At 42.7% G+C, this 20,315-nt stretch overlaps 2 protein-coding genes across 2 annotated transcripts; both read right to left on the reverse strand.

Annotated features, from left to right (window-relative positions):
- Positions 1 to 217: 217 nt before the first annotated feature.
- Positions 218 to 2,089, reverse strand: LOC115460837 (E3 SUMO-protein ligase KIAA1586-like). Its single transcript, XM_030190509.1, has one exon. The coding sequence runs from the start codon at positions 2,087 to 2,089 to the stop codon at positions 218 to 220; it is 1,872 nt and encodes a 623-aa protein (XP_030046369.1).
- Positions 2,090 to 8,855: 6,766 nt separating this feature from the next.
- On the reverse strand, positions 8,856 to 11,760 carry LOC115460853 (olfactory receptor 1019-like). The gene is made up of 2 exons (XM_030190510.1): positions 10,858 to 11,760; positions 8,856 to 9,008 (listed from the first exon to the last, which is right to left on the reverse strand). The coding sequence occupies exons 1-2, from the start codon at positions 11,758 to 11,760 to the stop codon at positions 8,856 to 8,858; spliced, it is 1,056 nt and encodes a 351-aa protein (XP_030046370.1).
- Positions 11,761 to 20,315: the final 8,555 nt, after the last annotated feature.

Here is a 20,315-nt window from a genome sequence, read left to right on the forward strand (position 1 = left end):
AGACGTAAATCCAAATCTAGGGTATAAATCGTGCCTAACTTGTTTAAAGTCCATGTTGGCGTTCTGATACTCTCTTGAGGTTGTGAGAAATTCTTCTTGTATAAAAAAGTGGAGTTAGAGAGTGTGTCAGTTTGTCTACTACTCATATTATTGAATATGTCAACCATGTATTTTTAAAATTGTAAATTCTAAAACTAAAATATTAATAATTGCTTTTTCACATGCAGCTCCAAATCTGCGTCATACCAGGAATAGGTTCAGTGTCTCGATTTCGTTGCTTGCTTCGCGTGTCTATTGCAGAACGATGTCCACGAAGCATCCAAGACTGAACGTATTTTGTTGGATCAAACTGAGTTAGAGGAGGCCCAACTATTTTGATGAACATCAGTGCTGATATTGTTGTTACCAACAAAGAAGATCTTGATGGAGTCACAATAAGGTTCATCTGTGAAAAACCTCGCTCACACTCACTTGAGGAAATTGGAATGGTGTCAAGAGTAAGCTTTAAAGGCAATAATTTGTCTGGAATTGTTTTTTCACTCAGATATTCTCGGAATCCATGAATCATCGCCCTTTCATTCAGATGGAATCTTTTGGATAAATTTCTTATTTCTGTTTCACCAAATGTTAAATGCTTCTGGATGTCCTCTGGCCACTGTTTGGGATCAAGCACTTTGGCCCATTTAGGTAGATCGGCTTCTTCATCATCAAGCAGTCTCTTTGCTATAAAGATTTTCAGGTTTTCATAAAATGCATCTGGACAGATTGGAGGGTCATCTTTCCTATCTTTTCGGTGGAGGGCAGTTCCTTTGAATATGAGTCTACTGGCAGCAGTAATTGATGTTTTGTAGTAAGGTCCAGGATTTTGTTTTCTCTCTTCAAAAATTTGAATGAGACTTTTAATTTTGTTGTTTGCTCTGTACAGATCCATATTACGTTCTTGTAGATCTAGGCTTAGTTCAGATAGTTCTTGAAGTGCATCACACATTAATCCTAAATCTAACACAAATTCTACAGACGTAATTTTCCTTTGTAGACCATCATACATGCTTCTGTCTTTACTGTCTCTGGTACAATCCTTCTTAGCTTCTTCAAAATGAAGTACCAATGCTTCATAGTCCTGCCATACTGCAGAAACAGATCGAAAACTAGACGCTACCCAGCGAGTGCTTAAAATCCGACCAATTTTCAAAAGCTGAATATCTAGTGTATTTGCACACAATTGTAATTCTCTACCATTTTTTGGCGAAGCATGGTACAGCACATATAGCTTATCAATGAATGATTTGAATCTATTTATTCCTGAAACAGCTTTTACAGCATCATGGACTGACAATTCTAATCTGTGATTAGCACAATGCCATACAAGAACTGAAGGAAATTTGTCTTTTAGCAATTTCTTAACTCCACCACGAGCCCCCAACATTACATTTGCTCCATCACAAGCAACAGAAACCAAATAATCCTGCAGGTATTCCTCTGTCATACCAATAGAATTGAGATTATGAAGCAAAGAGCTGAAAATTCCTTTCGCTGTTACATCTGGTAATTCAATCAAATCAAGAAATAAATTTACTGGTTCAGGCATTCCACAATCTGTGATAAATACCCGGACGTATACAATCAATGTGGATTTTTGACTGAGGGTTGTTCCTTCATCAATTATTAATGATATTTTACATTTAGAATTTACAATTTTTTGAAACAAGTTTTTTCTCATTCCACTACTAATATGATGAACAATGTTGATGCAAGCATTTGTGGAGTGAAGTATGTGGCCCATGTCAAGACCATTAAGTTCCTGTACATCTATTTCAGCTTCAAAATTATTAAAGCACTGGTTCTTCTTTACCACTTTGTAAGCTGTGCGAAAGATTTTGGCAGTTATCTCTTTCTCACGACCAATAGATTTTATACATACATTCTCTAACACCTCTTTGTTGGCTTCTGCCACCAATTTCAAAGCAGCTTTATGAGATGAACTTTCCTTGTGGTCAAATAATTTCTTACGTAGGGATGTTAGCTGCTGCTGTCGTGTTTCACCAAAATAAGTGATTTCATTATTGGCCCACTCTTTTGATATTTTCATTCCTATCTTTTTCTCAACACCAAGAATTCCAACTTTTTGACATTGCTTACAACCAAGTTTTTTATTTTGTATAGAGAGCCAATCATATTTTTGGCAAAATTCATTCTTTTGTTCTAAAGTCCAACAAGTAGGCCAATGATTGTCATTATTTTGTTGTTCAATACAAGACGATGATGAAGCAAGTACGTCAGGCTCACTGATTTTGTCTTCATTATAGACTAATTTCCTTTTAGTAGGTATAGGAGACGAAAAGTAACTTGTGATTTTTTTCATTATAAACAATTCTGTAAGCTGTTACAGCTCCAGTACACCCAACTGACACAAACCAGACTAGAACTCAGACCAGGAAATAGCAGAACTGTCCTGTCAAATCTGAAACACATATGTAATCAAAATCTCAGAACCTAACAAACCTCACATCATAAAGGCACTAAACTCTGATTCTGGACAAAAGGTTCTATTTTTGTTGGACAGTCCATAAAGACACTAATTTCCACTACTTAACAATATACTCCCTACAACCATTCCCATATGTCAGCATCAACCCTTCCCTTCAAAAAAATATAAACAGGAAACAGGATTGAGTCGGACCAAAGGGCAGCTACTAAAATGGTCAGTGCTCTTCGTCATAAAGGGGGTCTTTACTAAAGCTTAACTTGAATTATCTGCATCAGGGCTCATTTTATTCTTATGGGTTCTGCTGCAGATAACTTGACCTAAGCTTTAGTAAAAGACCCCCAAAGTGTATGGGGACAGAGAAAGATCTAATATGTATACTTTGGATGAAAGGCAGGAGAGGGGAGATATGATGATAGAGACGTTTAAATACTTACATGTTCAGGAGGCAAGTCTCTTTTAATTGAAAAGAAGCTCTGGAAAAAGGGGGCATAGGACAAAGATGAAAGAGGATAGACTCAGAAGAAGTAACCTTTGGACAGTGGTGTGCTGGAGCCGGCTCGCACTGGCTCACAAGAGTCAGCTGTTAAACTTTTGAACATTTTGTGAGCTGGTTGTTCAGGCAGAGCGAGCTGCTCACTCTTGCTCCCACTCCCTGTTAAGCTCTCCCTCCCCCGAACCACAGGATCCCTGCACATACCTGAAGGCAGCCACCCTGTTGGTCTAGTGGATTCTTCTGGGCAGGACAGATCCCCAGTTTTTCCTGCTCGCTGCCAGCGCTGACCCTCCTGCAGCCACATAGCGAGGCCACCGTTGTAAGTCTAGACAGCCATTTTAAAGAAGATGCAGCTGAAGGAGGGTCAGCGCCGGCAGTGGGCAGGAAAGACTGGGGATCTTTCCTGCCCAGAAGAATCCACTAGACCGGCAGGGTAGCTTCAATTCAGGTATGTGTCAGGACCCTGAGGCTCAGGACTGGGGGAGCAGGGAGGAGGTCTGGAATAGTTAGGTAGGTGGGGTGAGAATACAATTTAAAAAGTGTGCATTTTTATTTTATCTCAGTTCATTTACATTTTCAAACATGCCGGCTTGTGCATACGGATGTACACAGAGGAAGTATAATAATAACAGAATAACTTTTCATAAATAGAGTAGTAATTTGTTATACATCGTAATAGGTGTGTCATTTGGAAGGGCTTGTTTATAGGGACACCCTAGCACGTGTTATATTTGTGCAGAGATTTTTTTTTCTCCTGGTAAAGAGCCACTAAAACAGTCATCATGTTATAATAATGAGGTGCTCAACATTCAGAGTTTCTATCTTATGATTCTTATCCCACATTAAACATGAATTAGATTGGAACCTAGGAGATTTTAATTTTTTTTCCTGGAGAGAGTAATGCATTGCCCCCCCCCCCCCCAGGTATAGCCAGCCTTGCAATTTGGGGGGGCACAGAGATGGACTTTGGCCAGTCCACCTCTGCGCCCCCCCCCCCCCCCCCCCACACACACACACACAAATTGCAGGGCTGGCTATACCCAGGGAGAGAGCCTGTAGTTAAAAATTTACCAGCACACCACTGCCTGTGGAATTACTTCATTATGGAAAGGGTAGTAAATTTGTGGAAGTGCCTCTCCCGGTGGAGGTAGTGGAGATTAAAACTCTATCTGAATTCCGGAAAGCTTGGAACAAGTACACAGGATCTATAAGGGATGGAAGGGGAGAGTAGATGGCTTGGATGAGCAGACTGGGTGACTGAGAAAGGACTGAATCTAAGAAAACACAGGATCCTCAGCCCTGGTCTGTTCCAGCCCTTTCTTCCTTCCACATGCCATCCATATTTTTTTTCAGCCACCTGCTCAGGTACATGCTCAGATTTTTACCCCTGCCAAAATTCTGAGCATGTACCTGAGCAGGTGGCTGAAAAAAAAACCATTCGAATTTCATAGACTTCCTACAATATTGTAGGAAGTCTATGAAATTCGAATGGCAGCAGCAGGCAGCAGCAATAACACAAAATACAACATCACCTATCTCTATAGTCCAGAATCAACCAACCCTAACCTTCCAAGTCCCCCATCCATCTCTGTAGCCCAGCATCAGCCCTGCCCCCACTCCTCCCTGTAGCCCAGACCAGCTCTACCCTACCTCCAAGCCCTATCCATGCTCCATAGTGTGGCATCTGCATCCCCCCCCCCTACACTGATCCCCCTGTCTACACATCCAACATAATTCCAACTTTGTCCCCTTCCCCCACCCCCCATTCAGCCCCTCAACAATTCCCATTCCTTCAGTTTTTTTCAGGCCCATTTTTCTTACCTTGCTTCCAGAGCCTAGAGGGGGGGGGTCCGTGTCCACAGCAGAGCAGACACTTGTCCAGTTGTCCTTCCTCTCAAGGAGCCTGGGGGAGGGGGGGGCGCAGCTGAACCAGCCTTTCTGATGTGTCGCGGGGGGGGGGGGGGCAGGGACGAGGCAGGCAGCACAAACAGCCTTAGGTGCAGGCTGAACCTTGCCTTTTTTACAATTTCGGAACCGACTCGGAGGGAGCTGGTATGCACTTGAAGTTGTTTCACTACTACTTCGCTAGTTCGCTTCTCTCCCGCGCGATCCAACAGACAGCAGTGAGTGCACGAGGCAGGCAAGAGCGGGACCTGCTTGACAACACGCATGCGCCATCATGGTGACGTCTCTTTCTTTCTATCGGGTGCGTGCTGTTGCTGGGCCATTTCAGCCGCCCCAGCGGAGCCGCGCAGCAAGACTCCGACGTTGAGAAAGTGATCCCTGAGGCAGGCAAGATCGGGACCACGTGCCATCGATCAGGTGACGTCTTTCTTTCTATCGGGTGCGTGCTGTTGCTGGGCCAGTTCAGCCGCCCCGTCCCGAGAGAGTGCTGTCACGTCACGTGACAAGTTTTAAAAGGTGCCGGTACGCCGTACCGTTGCGTACCGGCACAAAAAAAGCACTGGGCGGAGGTATGGTGAGGTCACATAGATAAAGAAGATCCATGCATTCTTGGGTATGGGCAGACTTGGGATATCAGCTAGGACCCACATAAACAGAAAACAGTGCAGAGCCACCACCAATCCCACCCCCTTCACTCAGGTCCTGATCCCCCCTGCCCCATTTCTGGTGATACAAAGCCCCCCATCCATGTCTCACCCCTATTCTGTGCAGGATAGGCCCCTTGGGCCTATTTTCATTCCTGATGGTCCAGTGTGAGTGATAAAATACAAGAAAAGTACAGAAGTGGGAATGACCAGTGCAATAAGCCAAGTTAAGTAACAATAGGTCTTTATTATTATATATAGCAACAATTTTTTGCTTGAAGACAGCACATCAAAAGAGAACAACTTGCTCCACTGGAGCATGGACTCAACACGGCCCCTGTTTGAGCCTAAGCCTTCATCAGGAGTCCAAAACTAGAGCCAAAAGATTGTCTTTTGGGGTTTACACTTATTTCATTTACTTCTGCCACGGTACTTCAGTACAGCACATGCTGTATCACACTGGCTTTTGTGCATTTGCTTGCTGACATCAACACTCTATTAGCTCTAGATTTAGATTCCTGTTGAGTCTATGTTGGGCCACATTGAGCCATGTTCGGACATATTGAGTCCATGCTCCAATGAAGCAAGTTGTTCTCTTTTGATGTGCTGTCTTAAATAAATTTACCGCCATCAACACACCTAAACTAAATCTGCCAATCTCAGAAACTTTAAAAATCCTTGGAGTCACCATCGACCGCCACCTAACTCTCGAGACTCATGCGAACAACACAACAAAAAAATGTTCTACTCCATGTGGAAACTGAAAAGAATTAGACCATTCTTTCCAAGATCTGTCTTCCGCAGTCTAGTGCAATCACTCGTACTCAGCCACCTGGACTATTGCAATTCATTATACGCAGGATGCAAGGAACACATACTGAAGAAACTTCAAACAGCCCAGAATACAGCAGCCAGACTCATCTTCGGAAAACCAAAATACGAAAGTGCTAAACCCTTACGGGAGAAACTACACTGGCTACCACTCAAGGAACGCATCACTTTCAAAGTATGCACCTTAGTCCACAAAATCATTCACGGTGAAGCCCCTGCATACATGTCTGACCTAACTGACCTGACACCCAGAAACGCTAAAAGATCGTCTCGAACCTTCCTCAATCTCCATTTCCCTAAGTGCAAAGGCATAAAATACAAAGTACTGCACGGATCGACTTTCACATACATGAGCACATAATTCTGGAATACACTACCACGCAGCCTGAAAACGACCTACGAACTGACCGACTTCCGCAAACTACTAAAGACTTATCTCTTCAAGAAAATCTACGGCAAGGATCAAAACACATGAAGCCCATACAATCTCATAGACACGCGCCAATACACTCTCTGAAATCTCTTCTCCCGCACTCTCACCACTCCTAAACCCTACCCACAGATAACATTGTCAGACCTCCCTGTTCCCTCGATACTGCTCTGTCCCCCTCTCAACTCACCACTGTTATATTCCACTGTTCCATCCCCTAATAATATCCTGCATTTACTCTGTCTTATATAACTCTTCACATTGTAACCCATTATTGCACTGCAACCGATTGTACTTCCATTATTTACAATGTATAGTAAGCCACACTGAGCCCGCAAATAGGTGGGAAAAATGTGGGATACAAATGCAAATAAATAAATAAATAAATAAAACAAAAAAAACTGTTGATATATATATATATATATATATATAATAATAAAAAGCTATTGCTACATTGCTTGGATCATTGCACTGGTCATTCCCACTCATGTACTTTTCTTGCGTTGTTTCCCTGTGGACTTGTTTGGTTTTCCAGTGCGAGTGATTGCTGCTGTTTCTCGTAGCACTAGCAGCATCATGATACTACTAAAGAGGGGTGGGACAGGGAGGAGGTGTTTTGCTTGGTTAGGGGGATGGGAGTGAATGGGTTGGGTTCTTGGTTTAATCAATTTGCATCTGTTCTAATGCATGTTAAAAAGATGCCCTACATTCAGGATAAATTCCTAAAAATCTAAAAGCAAAAAAAAATCATAAGTACATAAGTAATGCCACATTGGGAGAAGTCCAAGGGTCAATCGAGCCCAGCATCCTGTCCACGACAGCGGCCAATCCGGGCCAAGGGCACCTGGCAAGCTTCCCAAACGTACAAACATTCTATACATGTTATTCCTGGAATTGTGGATTTTTCCCAAGTCCATTTAGTAGTGGTTTATGGACTTGTCCTTTAGGAAACCGTCTAACCCCTTTTTAAACTCTGCCAAGCTAGCCGCCTTCACCACGTTCTCCGGCAACAAATTCCACAGTTTTATTATGCATTGGGTGAAGAAATATTTTCTCCGGTTTGTTTTAAATTTACTACACTGTAGTTTTATCGCATGCCCCTAGTCCTAGTATTTTTGGAAAGCGTGAGCAGACGCCTCACATCCACCTGTTCCACTCCACTCATTATTTTATATACCTCTATCATGCCTCCCCTCAGCCGTCTCTTCTCCAAACTGAAAAGCCCTAGCCTCCTTAGTCTTTCTTCATAGGGAAGTCGTCCCATCCCCGCTATCATTTTAGTCGCCCTTCGCTGCACCTTTTCCAATTCTACTATATCTTTCTTGAGATGCGGTGATCAGAATTAAACACAATACTCAAGGTGCGGTCGCACCATGAAGTAATACAATGGCATTATAACATCCTCACACCTGTTTTCCATACCTTTCCTAATAATATCCAACATTCTATTCGCTTTCCTAGCCGCAGCAGCACACTGAGCAGAAGGTTTCAGTGTATTATCGATGACGACACCCAGATCCCTTTCTTGGTCCGTAACTCCTAACGTGGAACCTTGCATGACGTAGCTATAATTTGGGTTCTTTTTTCCCACATGCATCACCTTGCACTTGCTCACATTAAACGTCATCTGCCATTTAGCCGCCCAGTCTCCCAGTCTCGTAAGGTCCTTCTGTAATTTTTGACAATCCTGTCGCGAGTTAACGACTTTGAATAACTTAGTGTCATCAGCAAATTTAATTACCTCGCTAGTTACTCCCATCTCAGTTGCCCCCCTAAGTTTTTTCTTTACCATTCTTCTCATTTTATCATACATCTCCCATTTCTGCGTCTACCTGCTCATCCTGGTGAGGCGGACGGTAGTACACTCCTATCACCGTCCTTTTCCCTTTTATACATGGATTTTCAACCCACGTTGATTCAAAGGTGTGATTTGTGGCCTGCTGAATTTGTAATCTATCTGAGTCAAGGCTCTCGTTAATATACAATGCTACCCCTCCACCAGACCGGTCCACCCTATCACTACGATATACTTTTTTCCTTTTTTGCTGGTACATATTTGCAGTTTTAATTATTAACTACAATGTGATTACAATGTGTTATTTTGCCAAATAAAATACAATTTTTTGTAAAATTTAAAGCATTTTGACTGGACTCTTCATTTTTTGGAAGAAAATTCCCCAGGAGTAATTGACTGAAAAAAATTTTCTCTTCAATCAACTATTGGTTAGTTGCATGCACTGACACTTACGTCAAGTACTGTTCTCTAAGAAAGCAAGAAAACAAAACACAACAAACAAACCCTGATAGTTTATGTATGTGCTGCAGTCTCCAATCCTGGTTCTCCACCTCTGCATAAGGAATATATTACCTCAGAACCTTGAACAGAACTCCTCCCAATCTGAACCACAAAAGCAAGGATGCTGGAACATCACTGCTATTGACCTCAGAGCAAAATCTGCTAGCAGAATAAAACCTACAAACAACTGGGCTGGAAAGGGAGAGGTGAGGGGTTAAAAGGAAGGAAAAATCCCTGGGTAGCTACACATGAAAGCCTCTAGTCCCAGAGCCCCAGTCAGAGAAAACATATATTGGGCTTGAAGAAAGCTGTTGGGGGGAAAGTTTCCAGCTAATGCAGACACTGGATTTTCTGGTGAATTCATAGTGAACTTGTTTAGGGGATGGCAGGAGCAAGTGATCAAGTAATATAAGAGAATCAGAAGGAGTGTAGTGGACTGTCAAAGTAGAAAGATTTCATGGAACATCCAGATAATATGCTTTATAGGCTAAACACAGAATTTTGAGTCAAATACGATATCGAACAGAAAAACAGCTCAAGCACCACAAAAGCAGAGTCACAGATTCATGCCTACAGGTGCCACAGAGGAAGGTATGTGTGGGAATTTGACAATTAAAATGCAGATTTTGCATAGGATACTGGGGTGAGAAAAGGGCATGCAAATCAGGATGTTGACAATTAATTAATAATTGTAATAGTTAATATGAGTGAACATTGTCAAATAAACTGCCACAGAACTGTACATAATAAAAATACCCTTTATAATTTTATTTAAAAGAGATACATGAAATTATTTTAGAATGTCTACCTTAGTATAGTATATACACATTTATATTGCTGTAATGTAACATAGTAGCATAGTAATTGACTGCACAAACAAACCTAAATGGTCCATCCAGTCTGCCCGATAGTCACACTCATTGTCAATTCATGATTAAATCACCAATACATATACTTGATTATGGTCTTTCTTTCGCATTTCTGGGACAGAGACAATCCTCCTGGCCCTGTCCTTATGGGGGTCTTTTACTAAGGTGCGCTAGCGTTTTTAGCAAGCGCATGCTAAATGCTAGAGATGCCCATAGGAATATATTGGCATCTTTAGCGTTTAGCATGCACCTATTTTTAGCATGCACCAAAAACGCTAGCATGCTTTAGTAAAAGACCCCCTATGTTCCAACTGCTGGAGTTGCCATCGAAGCATACTCCAACCTATTTGCCTTGTCATTTGCAGGACATAGACCATGAAAGTCAGTCCAGCACTGTCATCAAGATGCAGCCACTGAAGTTACTGTCTAAGTAGGTCTTTTACTAAGTTGCAGTAGCGTTTCTAACTCGTGGTAGAAATCAGCCTGCAGTAAACACCGAGATGCCCATTATATTCCTGTGGGCGTCTCAGCATTTACCACAAGCTAAAAATGCTACCAAGGCTTATTAGAAGACCCCCCCCCCCCCTAAACTCTTTACAGTCCATCTTATACCAGATTGCCATGAAAGATCATCATTTTACTAACAGATAATCATTTCAATTCTGTATATACTGTACCTTATCAACCCTGTCACATAATTCGTTACAGCACTGATGGGTAATTAGATAGTGCCACAACCATCTCCCCAGATTTTCAGCAGACCTATTCTAGTTAAATACCATTGAAATTCCGAGAGCACCAGGATAACACGGTTTCACTGGTCAGGAGCCTGTTCAGAAGGTCGAGTTTTACTCCAGGATTCTGCATTCCTGTCTTAGCAAACCTTCTTTTTCCCTATTACTTTCAAAAGTGTTTTCATCACTTCCTTGTTCCTAAAGCTGTAAATCAGGGGATTTAACATGGGGATCACCACACTGTAAAATACTGAAGCCACTCTATCTTGATCCAGGCCAAAACTTGGTCTGAAGTACATGAAACCGGTCGCCCCATAGAATATGGTGACACAGGTAAGATGGGAGGCACAAGTGTTTAAAGCTTTGTGTCTTCCCCCTGCTGAGCGGATCTTCAGGATGGCAGAAAGGATATAAATATATGAGGTGATAATAGTGATGAAGCAGCTCAGGCCAGAGAGCCCGCCCAAGGTAAATATCACAATTACATTGATCTTGATATCAGTGCATGAGAGGCGTAAAAGAGGAGGGATATCACAGAAGAAATGATTGATCACATTGGATTTACAGAAGAACAAATGGAATGTACATCCTGTCTGTACACATGAATTAATCAACCCAGCAATATAAGCCCCAGCTGCCAACTGAATACAAACCTTCTTGTTCATAATCACTGGATAAAGCAGTGGGTTGCATATGGCTACATAACGATCATAGGCCATTACTCCAAGAAGGAAACTTTCAGCTGTGATAAATATCACAAAGAAATACATTTGTGTGGCACATCCAGTAAAGGAGATGACTTTTCTCTCTACTAGAAAAGTATGTAACATGTTGGGAGTGACAACTGAGGAATAAGACAAGTCAGAGAAAGACAAATTACTTAGGAAGAAGTACATGGGAGTCTGAAGTTGAGAGTTCATGCAAGTTAGCACAATGATTCCAATATTGCCAATCAAGGTGGTAATATAGACCAATAGTAATAGTACAAAGAGTAGAATCTGTAGGTTTGGATCATCAGTGAGTCCCAGGAGAATGAATTCAGTCACACTAGTCTGATTCCCACCTTCCATTTATTTATAATATCTTATCCTCGGTGCCGGGATAAACTAGGAATATTCAGTCTCATGCTCAAGGTAGAAATGTTTAATAGTAGTAGTAGTAGTTCTGAAGTACCTGAAAAGAAAAAAATAATACACACTGTAAAGTCTTTCCCTAAATAGAATCTGGTTTCAACAAATACAAGTTCATAATTATGAAATCTGAGAAGTTATAAAGTTATATTTCAGTGTCTCGTGGAATATTGTGTCACGGGCTTCCTAACTTCTAATGGTCAGTTGCATTACGGTTTTATGTTAGGAGCACAGCGGATAGCTGCCGTTGGCTGCACTTAAAACAATGGTACTGCACATGGGTTGCCATAACACTCTTGTAAGACTGGAGGGCTCCAGACATCTACAAGATTCTTAAATAGCACATTGTATGAAAATTATGAAAAGTACTCCAGTAATAATTACCTAGAAAATCAATGCTTCTGGACTTTCACATTCAATTAACTTCAAGGTTCAAGGGCCAGAGGAGATACTTTTTTTGTGATGAATTCTTATGCATTGATCACCCATCTATTCAGGTTAAATAATGTGGAGGTGATCATAGCTGGGAATATGTCAGGAAGACATTCCCCATCTTCTCATATTGCAGAAGGAGGAAGCCTTTCAACAGAACCTGCCTCAGGGGCGTAGCCAGACAATAGATTTTGGGTGGGCCTAGGCAAGACGTGGGTGGGCACCAAATGTTCTCCCCCCCCCCCCCCACCACCACCACCAAAAGACATCTCAGCTGGCAGGAAAATGCTTCTTTCCACCATGACAGTCTACAGCAGGCATGCGCTGAAAACTGAACATGCACAGGTGCCAGTATCGTGGAGAGTAGCGTTTTCATTACCATCAGGGGCAAGTCTTCAGCTGGTAGAGCTTGGGATCTCCACCAGCTACCCATAAATGTGTGCTGCTGTTGGGTGGGACTGAGCCCTAAGTGGATGGGCTGTGGCCCACCCAGGCCCACCTGTGGCTAAGCCACTGCTGCCAGTGACTCTGTTGCATCCAGATTCCTTTTGATTTAATCTGCAGCAGACACTACCACCCAGATTCTATATAGGCCACTCAAAATTGGGCATGGATCCCTTCACTTGACCCTACCTGCCCCTCCAACTACCGCCCCATCTCTCTTTTACCCTTCCTCTCCAAAATACTTGAGCGCGCCGTTCACAGCCGCTGCCTTGATTTTCTCTCCTCTCATGCCATCCTCGACTCACTTCAATCTGGTTTTCGCCCTCTGCACTCGACAGAAATGGCACTCTCTAAAGTTTGCAATGACCTGCTCCTGGCCAAATCCAGAGGTCACTACTCCATCCTCATCCTCCTCGATCTTTCCGCCGCGTTTGACACTGTCAATCATGATTTACTTCTTGCCACGCTGTCCTCTTTTGGGTTCCAAGGCCCTGTCCTCTCCTGGTTCTCCTCTTATCTCTCCCACCGCACCTTCAGGGTACACTCCCATGGATCTTCCTCCACTCCCATCCTACTATCTGTTGGCATTCCCCAGGGATCTGTCCTTGGACCCCTTCTTTTCTCAATCTACACCTCTTCCCTGGGCTCGCTGATCTCGTCTCATGGTTTTCAGTATCATCTTTATGCTGATGACACCCAGCTATACCTCTCCACACCTAACATCACCGCGGAGACCCAGGCCAAGGTATCGGCCTGTTTATCCGACATTGCGGCATGGATGTCCAACCACCACCTGAAGCTGAACATGTCCAAGACCGAGCTCCTCGTCTTTCCTCCTAAACCCACTTCTCCTCTTCCTCCACTCTCTATCTCAGTTGATAACACCCTCATCCTCCCCGTCCCATCTGCCCGCAACCTCGGAGTCATCTTCGACTCCTCCCTCTCCTTCTCTGCGCATATCCAACAGACTGCCAAGACCTGTCGCTTCTTCCTCTTCAACATCAGCAAAATTCGCCCTTTCCTCTCTGAGCACACCACCAGAACTCTCGTCCATGCTCTCATTACCTCTCGCCTTGATTACTGCAACTTACTCCTCACCGGCCTCCCACTCAGCCATCTATCCCCCCTTCAATCCGTTCAGAACACTGCCGCACGTTTTATATTCCGCCAGAACCGATATACTCATATCACCCCTCTCCTCAAATCACTTCATTGGCTTCCGATCAGATATCACATACAATTCAAGCTCCTCCTCCTTACCTACAAATGCACTCAGTCTGCGGCTCCTCACTACCTCTCCACCCTCATCTCCCCCATGTTCCCGCCCGTAACCTCCGCTCATAGGACAAAGCCCTTCTCTCAGTACCCTTCTCCACCACTGCCAACTCCAGGCTCCGCTCATTCTGCCTTGCCTCACCCTATGCCTGGAACAATCTTCCTTTACCCATACGCCATGCCCCCTCCCTACCCATCTTCAAATCTCTGCTTAAAACTCACCTCTTCAATGCTGCCTTCGGCGCCTAACCGCTTGAGAAATACAGAATGCCCCAATCTATCCACCCTATCAGATTAACTGTTCACTCATCCTCTAGATTGTACACTTGTCTTTAGATTGTTCTCTTGTCTTTTAGATTGTAAGCTCTTTGAGTAGGGACTGTCCTTCTATGTTTAAATTGTACAGCACTGCGTAACCCTAGTAGCGCTTTAGAAATGTTAGTTAGTAGTAGTTAGTAGTAGATCTGCATACAAACTAATTAATTAATTAATGCCTTGTGCCCTGTTCCATAACGTGCATACCTAAATTTTATAGTACACAACTCAACAGGGGCATGGCCATGGGAGGGGCATTGTGGATTGATGGGGGGTGGAGGGGGTGTCCCAGAAATTAGGTGCAATATCAATTGTGTGCCAAATGCCAAAAATTGGGTGCCAGAATGTATACCAGGTTTTGGCAGGCATAAATGCTGGTACCCAAAACTATTATACAGCCATTTTTCTATATGCAGGAGCAAGTAGTGAGATGCGAACCTCTTCCCTGAACAAGGATTTCGAAACCTGGCCATGTCGGCAGAGGTTTGATTCGGGTGAAACATCGCTGCTTAAAGCTAAGTGTTACTATATACGCATCTCAAATGTTAAAGTCTGAAGCTATTTGAAAGATGTTTATTAAGGATTGGATATAAAAAAAAAGATAAAAAGTTATAAAAAAAATAGATAACATATGGGTAGATCAATGACGATGAGTGCAGCGCCATGACTATATTGTAGCGGTGTTCCCAGATGGTGTATGCTGTCAAAGATTCTGGTGATCCCTGTTGGAAAACTAATTAACGTTTTTGCAAAAATTCAGTGATGTACTTTGACTGTGGAAAATATATTTGTCTACAAAGTTAAGATATTTGGAAGTGTTTGGGGCATTATAATAAATATATACAGAGGTAGTCCCCACACTAGATCTGTAAGGTCTCTTTAACTAGATTGGTACCCAAAACTAGGCACAAGATCCGAAATCTGTGCTAAGCTAATATTTTGCAAACAGCACACACCCTTTGCAGAATAATAGCTTAGCATGAACCTTCTCAGTGCCATATTTTGGGCAACATTTATAGAATTCCCATCCACCCACCCATATGGATGGCCCTCACCGCTCTTGATTCATCTGTATGCTGTACATTTCATTACTTGGCAGGACATTTCTGTCAACTTTCTAAAGAGATCCAGGATGTAGAGTATGCAGATGAGATATACTAGGAAACTGGTTAACTTCTTCCAGAAACTGGTAATCTTGCAATTATTCAGTACCATGTTGAATAACAATGGCTTGATTAAGCTCTGGAACTCTTTGCCAGAGGATATGTTATCAGAGGTTAGCGTATCTGGGTTTAAAAAAGGTTTGGACAAGTTCTAGGAGGAAAAGTCCGTAGTCTGCTATTCAGACAGACATGGGGAATCTACTGCTTGCCCTGAGATTGGAATGTTGCCATTAATTGGGTTTGTAGACAAAACAAAAGGAGTAGCAAATGTGGTGAGAAACATGAGGCTATATACACGAAAAAGCCCAACAAACCTTAATAAAAGGAAAAATCAGATAGGAGGCATTTTAAAGCAAAACAGATCGGCTATTTGATCTCCTATAGCACAAAGCTATTTCAGATCTGTGGCACTTCATACATGTTAATCACTTGCCTCCTATACTGGATAAAACCTTTTGATTCTAATTTTGTTTAATTTCTAGTTTTGAAGTATTTCTATATGAATGTTGTATTAAATAAAAAAAACAGCAACCTCAGTACTTAACTGACAACACAATGGACCAGTGCTGAGGAAAAGATAAAGCTTCCCAATGCCCACTATGAAGAGACCATGAAGTTTCCGTTCAATAGAACCTGCTTCCAGGGTAATTTTGAACAGGTCACTGAACAAGGTTCAAGCCGCAACTCTTAAGAGGCAACTGGCGTCAGTGTCTTTTTGTCAGTTACCGATTAAGTGTTGCTCACTTTTGCAACTCCTTTTGTTTTGTCTAATTTCTTATTGTGGAGTGATAGTTTTTCCTTTACTACTTTTGTGGACGATTTGGGTTTCTGCCAGGTACTTGTGACCTGAATTGGCCACTGTTGGAAACAGGATACTGGACTAGATGGAATTGGTCTGACACAGTATGGCTATTCTTATCGCTCTTTTTTGATCCTTTTCTAATTCCACTATATCTCTTTTGAGACATGGCGACCAAAACTGAATGCAATACTCAAGGTGAAGTCACACCCTGGAGAGATACAGAGGCATTATAGTATTCTTGGTCTTATTTACCATCCCTTTCCTAATAATTCCTAGTATCCTGTTGCTTTTTTGCCAGCCGTCTACGACATCTAGATCTTTTCTTGGATGCTGACCCCCAAGATGGACCCTAGCATCAGATAACTATAATTTGGAGTATTCTTTCCAATGTGCATCACGTTGTATTTGTCCACGTTCAATTTCATCTGCCATTTGGATGCCCAGTCTTCCAGTTTTCTAAATCTTCTTGCAATTTTTCACAGTCCACATGTGTTTTAAGAACCCAAATAATTTTGTGACATCTTCCAATTTAATCACCTCACTTGTTCTGATTTCCAGATAAATTTTTAAATATGTTAAATACTAGTACCGGTCCCAGTACAGATTCCTGCGGCACTCCACTATCCACCCTCCTACATTGAGAGAAATGACCATTTAACCCTACCCTCTGCTTTCTGTCAAATAGCCAATTTCTAATCCACAACAGAACATTGCCACCTATCCCTTGACTTTCTCAGGAGTCTCTCATGAGAAACATTGTCAAAATCTTTCTGAAAATCTAGATACACTACATCAACTGGCTCACCTTTATCCACATGTTTATTCAAGCCTTCAAAAAAATGAAGCAAATTGGTGAGGTAAGACTTCCCATGGCTGAACGCATGCTGACTCTGTCCCTTTAAGCCATGTTTATTTATGTGTTTCCTAATTTTATTCTTTATAATAGTTTCCATTATTTTACCAGGCACTAATGTCAGGTTTTACCATTCTGTAATTTCCCAGATCACACCAGGAACCCTTTAAAAAAATTGGCATTACAATGGCCACCCTGCAATCTTCAGAATTGTCCTGCTCTGGAAGTCTACACATCACCTCTTATGAACAGAGAAGAATGGAAAGTATGACTTCTTATGTGCCTGTGTTGTTTTGATGACTCACACTGCAAATAGTGTGATAATAGGGATCTTTTCAACTTCCTTCTTTAATTAGTTATTCTGACTTGATTCACAGATAACTGAAAACTATCACAGTGTTTCTTAAGACCCTTTGCAAAAGAGTCTCTTTAAAGGTAACTTTCATTTAACAAATAATTTTTAAATAGTGGCACACAAGTATAACTCTACCTTACTTTCTGATAGGTATTTTTTTTAATGGCTAACCTGTGCTACAAACTGAAGTTAAATCTCTAAACTGGGGTTTCCTGTGACTTTAAGCTCTGTATTCCTGTATTTGAACTGGCTAAGTCGTACTAAAGTTGAAACTTTGTAATATCCACATAATGCTTCTAAAATGACCTTCTAAATCTCTAAGTGTAAATTCTTTTTCTGTTCTGTCCTCATCCCAATATTTCCTCTAGTTCCTGTAGATAAATCTTGCTGCTTTCTGAAAACTAATTGATGATGGAAGGACAATGTTTAGCCGGTAGGAGGGATGCAGATAAGTTATGGGCTAGTAGGTAAAACTCTTTGAAAACTGTTATAAGAACATAAGCAGTGCCAAATTGGGACAGACCAAAGATCCATCAAGCCCACTATCATGTTTCCAAAAGTGACCAATTCAGGTCACAAGTACCTAGCAAGATCCCACAGAGTAAAACAGATTTGATGCTGCATATCCTAGAAATGAGCAGTGGATTTTCCCAAGTCCATCATAATAATGACTTATGGACTTTTCTTCTGGAAGTTATGCAGACCACTTTAAACCCTGCTAAACTAACTGCTTTTACCACATTCTCTGGAAATGGATTCCTAATAATTTTAGAAATAGTAAACAAGTGATTCAACTCTACTAATTTCACTCCATTCAGTATTTTATAAACCTCTATCATATCTCCCCTCAGCCGTCACTTCTCTAAGCTGAAGAGCCCTAACTGCTTTAGCCTTTCCTCATAGGAAAGTCATCCCATCATCCCATTTATCATTTTTGTTACCCTTCTCTGTAACTTTTCTAATTCTGATATATTTTTGAGATGTGGTAACCATAATTGCACACGGTATTCAAGGTGTGGTCACACCATAGAGTGATACAAAAGCATTGTAACATTCTTATTTTTGTTTTCCTTTCCTAATAATCACCAACATTCTGTTTGCTTTCTTAGCCACTGCTGCAGACTATGCAGAGGGTTAAAAATGTGTTGAAAACGAATCATCAACAGTGACACCTAAATTCTTTTCCTAGGCGGTGACTATCCTGCTTATTTTCGAAGGAGATGGCTGGCCATCTTCCGACACAAATCGGGAGAAGGCCGGCCATCTCCTAAACCCGGCCAAACCGGTATAATCGAAAGCCAATTTTGGCTGGCTCCAACTGCTTTCCGTCGTAGGGCCAGCCAAAGTTAAAGGGGGAGTTTCAGCAGGGTACGGAAGGCGGGACGGGGGCGTGGTTACAAGATGGCCTGCTTCGGCTGATAATGGAAAAAAGAAGGTCTGCTCTGACGAGCACTTGGCCGGCTTCACTTGGTCCATTTATTTTTAGGACCAAGCCTCCATAAAGTGCCCCAACTGACCAGATGACCACCAGAGGGAATCATGGATCACCTCCCCTTACTCCCCCAGTGGTCACCCAACCCCCTCCCACCCAAAAAAAAATTAAAAATCATTTCTTGGCCAGCCTCTATGCCAGCCTCAAATGTCATACCCAGCTCCATAACAGCAGTATGCAGGTTCCTGGAGCAGTTTTTAGTGGGTGCAGTGCACTTCAGGCAGGTGGACCCAGGCCCATCCCCCCCTACCTTTTTCACTTGTGGTGGTAAATAGGAGCCCTCCAACCCCCCCCCCCCCCAAAACCCACTATACCCATATGTAGGTGCCCCCTTTCATCCCTAAGGGCTATGGTAGTGGTGTACAGCTGTGGGAGCAATTTGTGAAGTCCACTGCAGTGCCCCCCTAGGGTGCCCGGTTTGTATCCTGGCATGTGAGGGGGACCAGTGCACTACAAATGCTGGCTCCTCCCATGACCAAATGCCTTGGATTTGGCTGGGTTTGAGATTGCTGCCATTAGTTTCCATTATCGTTGAAAACCAATGCCGGCCATCTCTAAAGCCAGCCCAAATGTTGATATTTGGCCGGCTCTGACCGTATTATCAAAACAAAAGTTGGCCGGCCATCTTGTTTCGATAATACGGTTGGGTCACCGCTTTATGGGGCCAGCCATCTAGATGGCCCGCCCCGTTCAATTATGCCCCGTCACGGAACCTTGCATCACATAGCTATTATTTGGGCTACTGTTTACCACATGCATTACTTTGCACTTGTTTATATTAAACATCATCTGCCATTGGGACACCTGAATGTCCCAGTCTTGTAAGGTCCTCTTGCAATTTTTCACAATCCTCTTGCGATTTAATAACTTTGTGTCATCAGCAGTGGCGTTCCTAGGGGGGTTGACACCCGGGGCGGATCGCCGATGCGCCCCGCCCCCTGGCTGCAGCACCCCCCCCCCCCCCCCCGGATGCAGCGCGACCCACCCCCCGGTGAAAGGACTCCCCCGCAAAAGAACCTGTTCCAGGGCAGAGGGAGCATGGAACGAACGAAGGACAGGCGCGTGCAGCACCCCCCTAGCGGTGTGCACTCAGGGCGGACTGCCCCCACCGCCCACCCCCCCTTGGTACGCCACTGGTCATCAGCAAATTTAATTATGTTGCTTGTTATTCCCATCTCTAGATCATTTATAAATATGTTAAAAAGCAATGGTCCCAACACAGACCCCTGGGGAACATCAATATCTACCTTTTTCCATTGAGAATACTGAACAATTTACCCTACTCCCTGTTTTTTAAAAAAATCTTTTAACCAGTTCCTAATCCACAATAGGTCATTACCTCCTATCCGATGACTTTCTAATTT

This window comes from Microcaecilia unicolor, chromosome 1 (genome assembly GCF_901765095.1).
Source record: "Microcaecilia unicolor chromosome 1, aMicUni1.1, whole genome shotgun sequence".
NCBI lineage: Eukaryota > Metazoa > Chordata > Amphibia > Gymnophiona > Siphonopidae > Microcaecilia > Microcaecilia unicolor.

What these genes read in the sequence shown, in the direction of transcription:
- LOC115460837 (XM_030190509.1), bottom strand. Translation starts at nt 2,089, where the DNA reads ATGAAAATATCAAAAGAGTGGGCCAATAATGAAATCACTTATTTTGGT.
- LOC115460853 (XM_030190510.1), bottom strand. Translation starts at nt 11,760, where the DNA reads ATGGAAGGTGGGAATCAGACTAGTGTGACTGAATTCATTCTCCTGGGA. An exon ending in TGATGAAAACACTTTTGAAA is followed by an intron (nt 9,009 to 10,857) that starts GTAATAGGGAAA and finishes ACTAACCAATAG; the next exon opens with TTGATTGAAGAGAAAATTTT.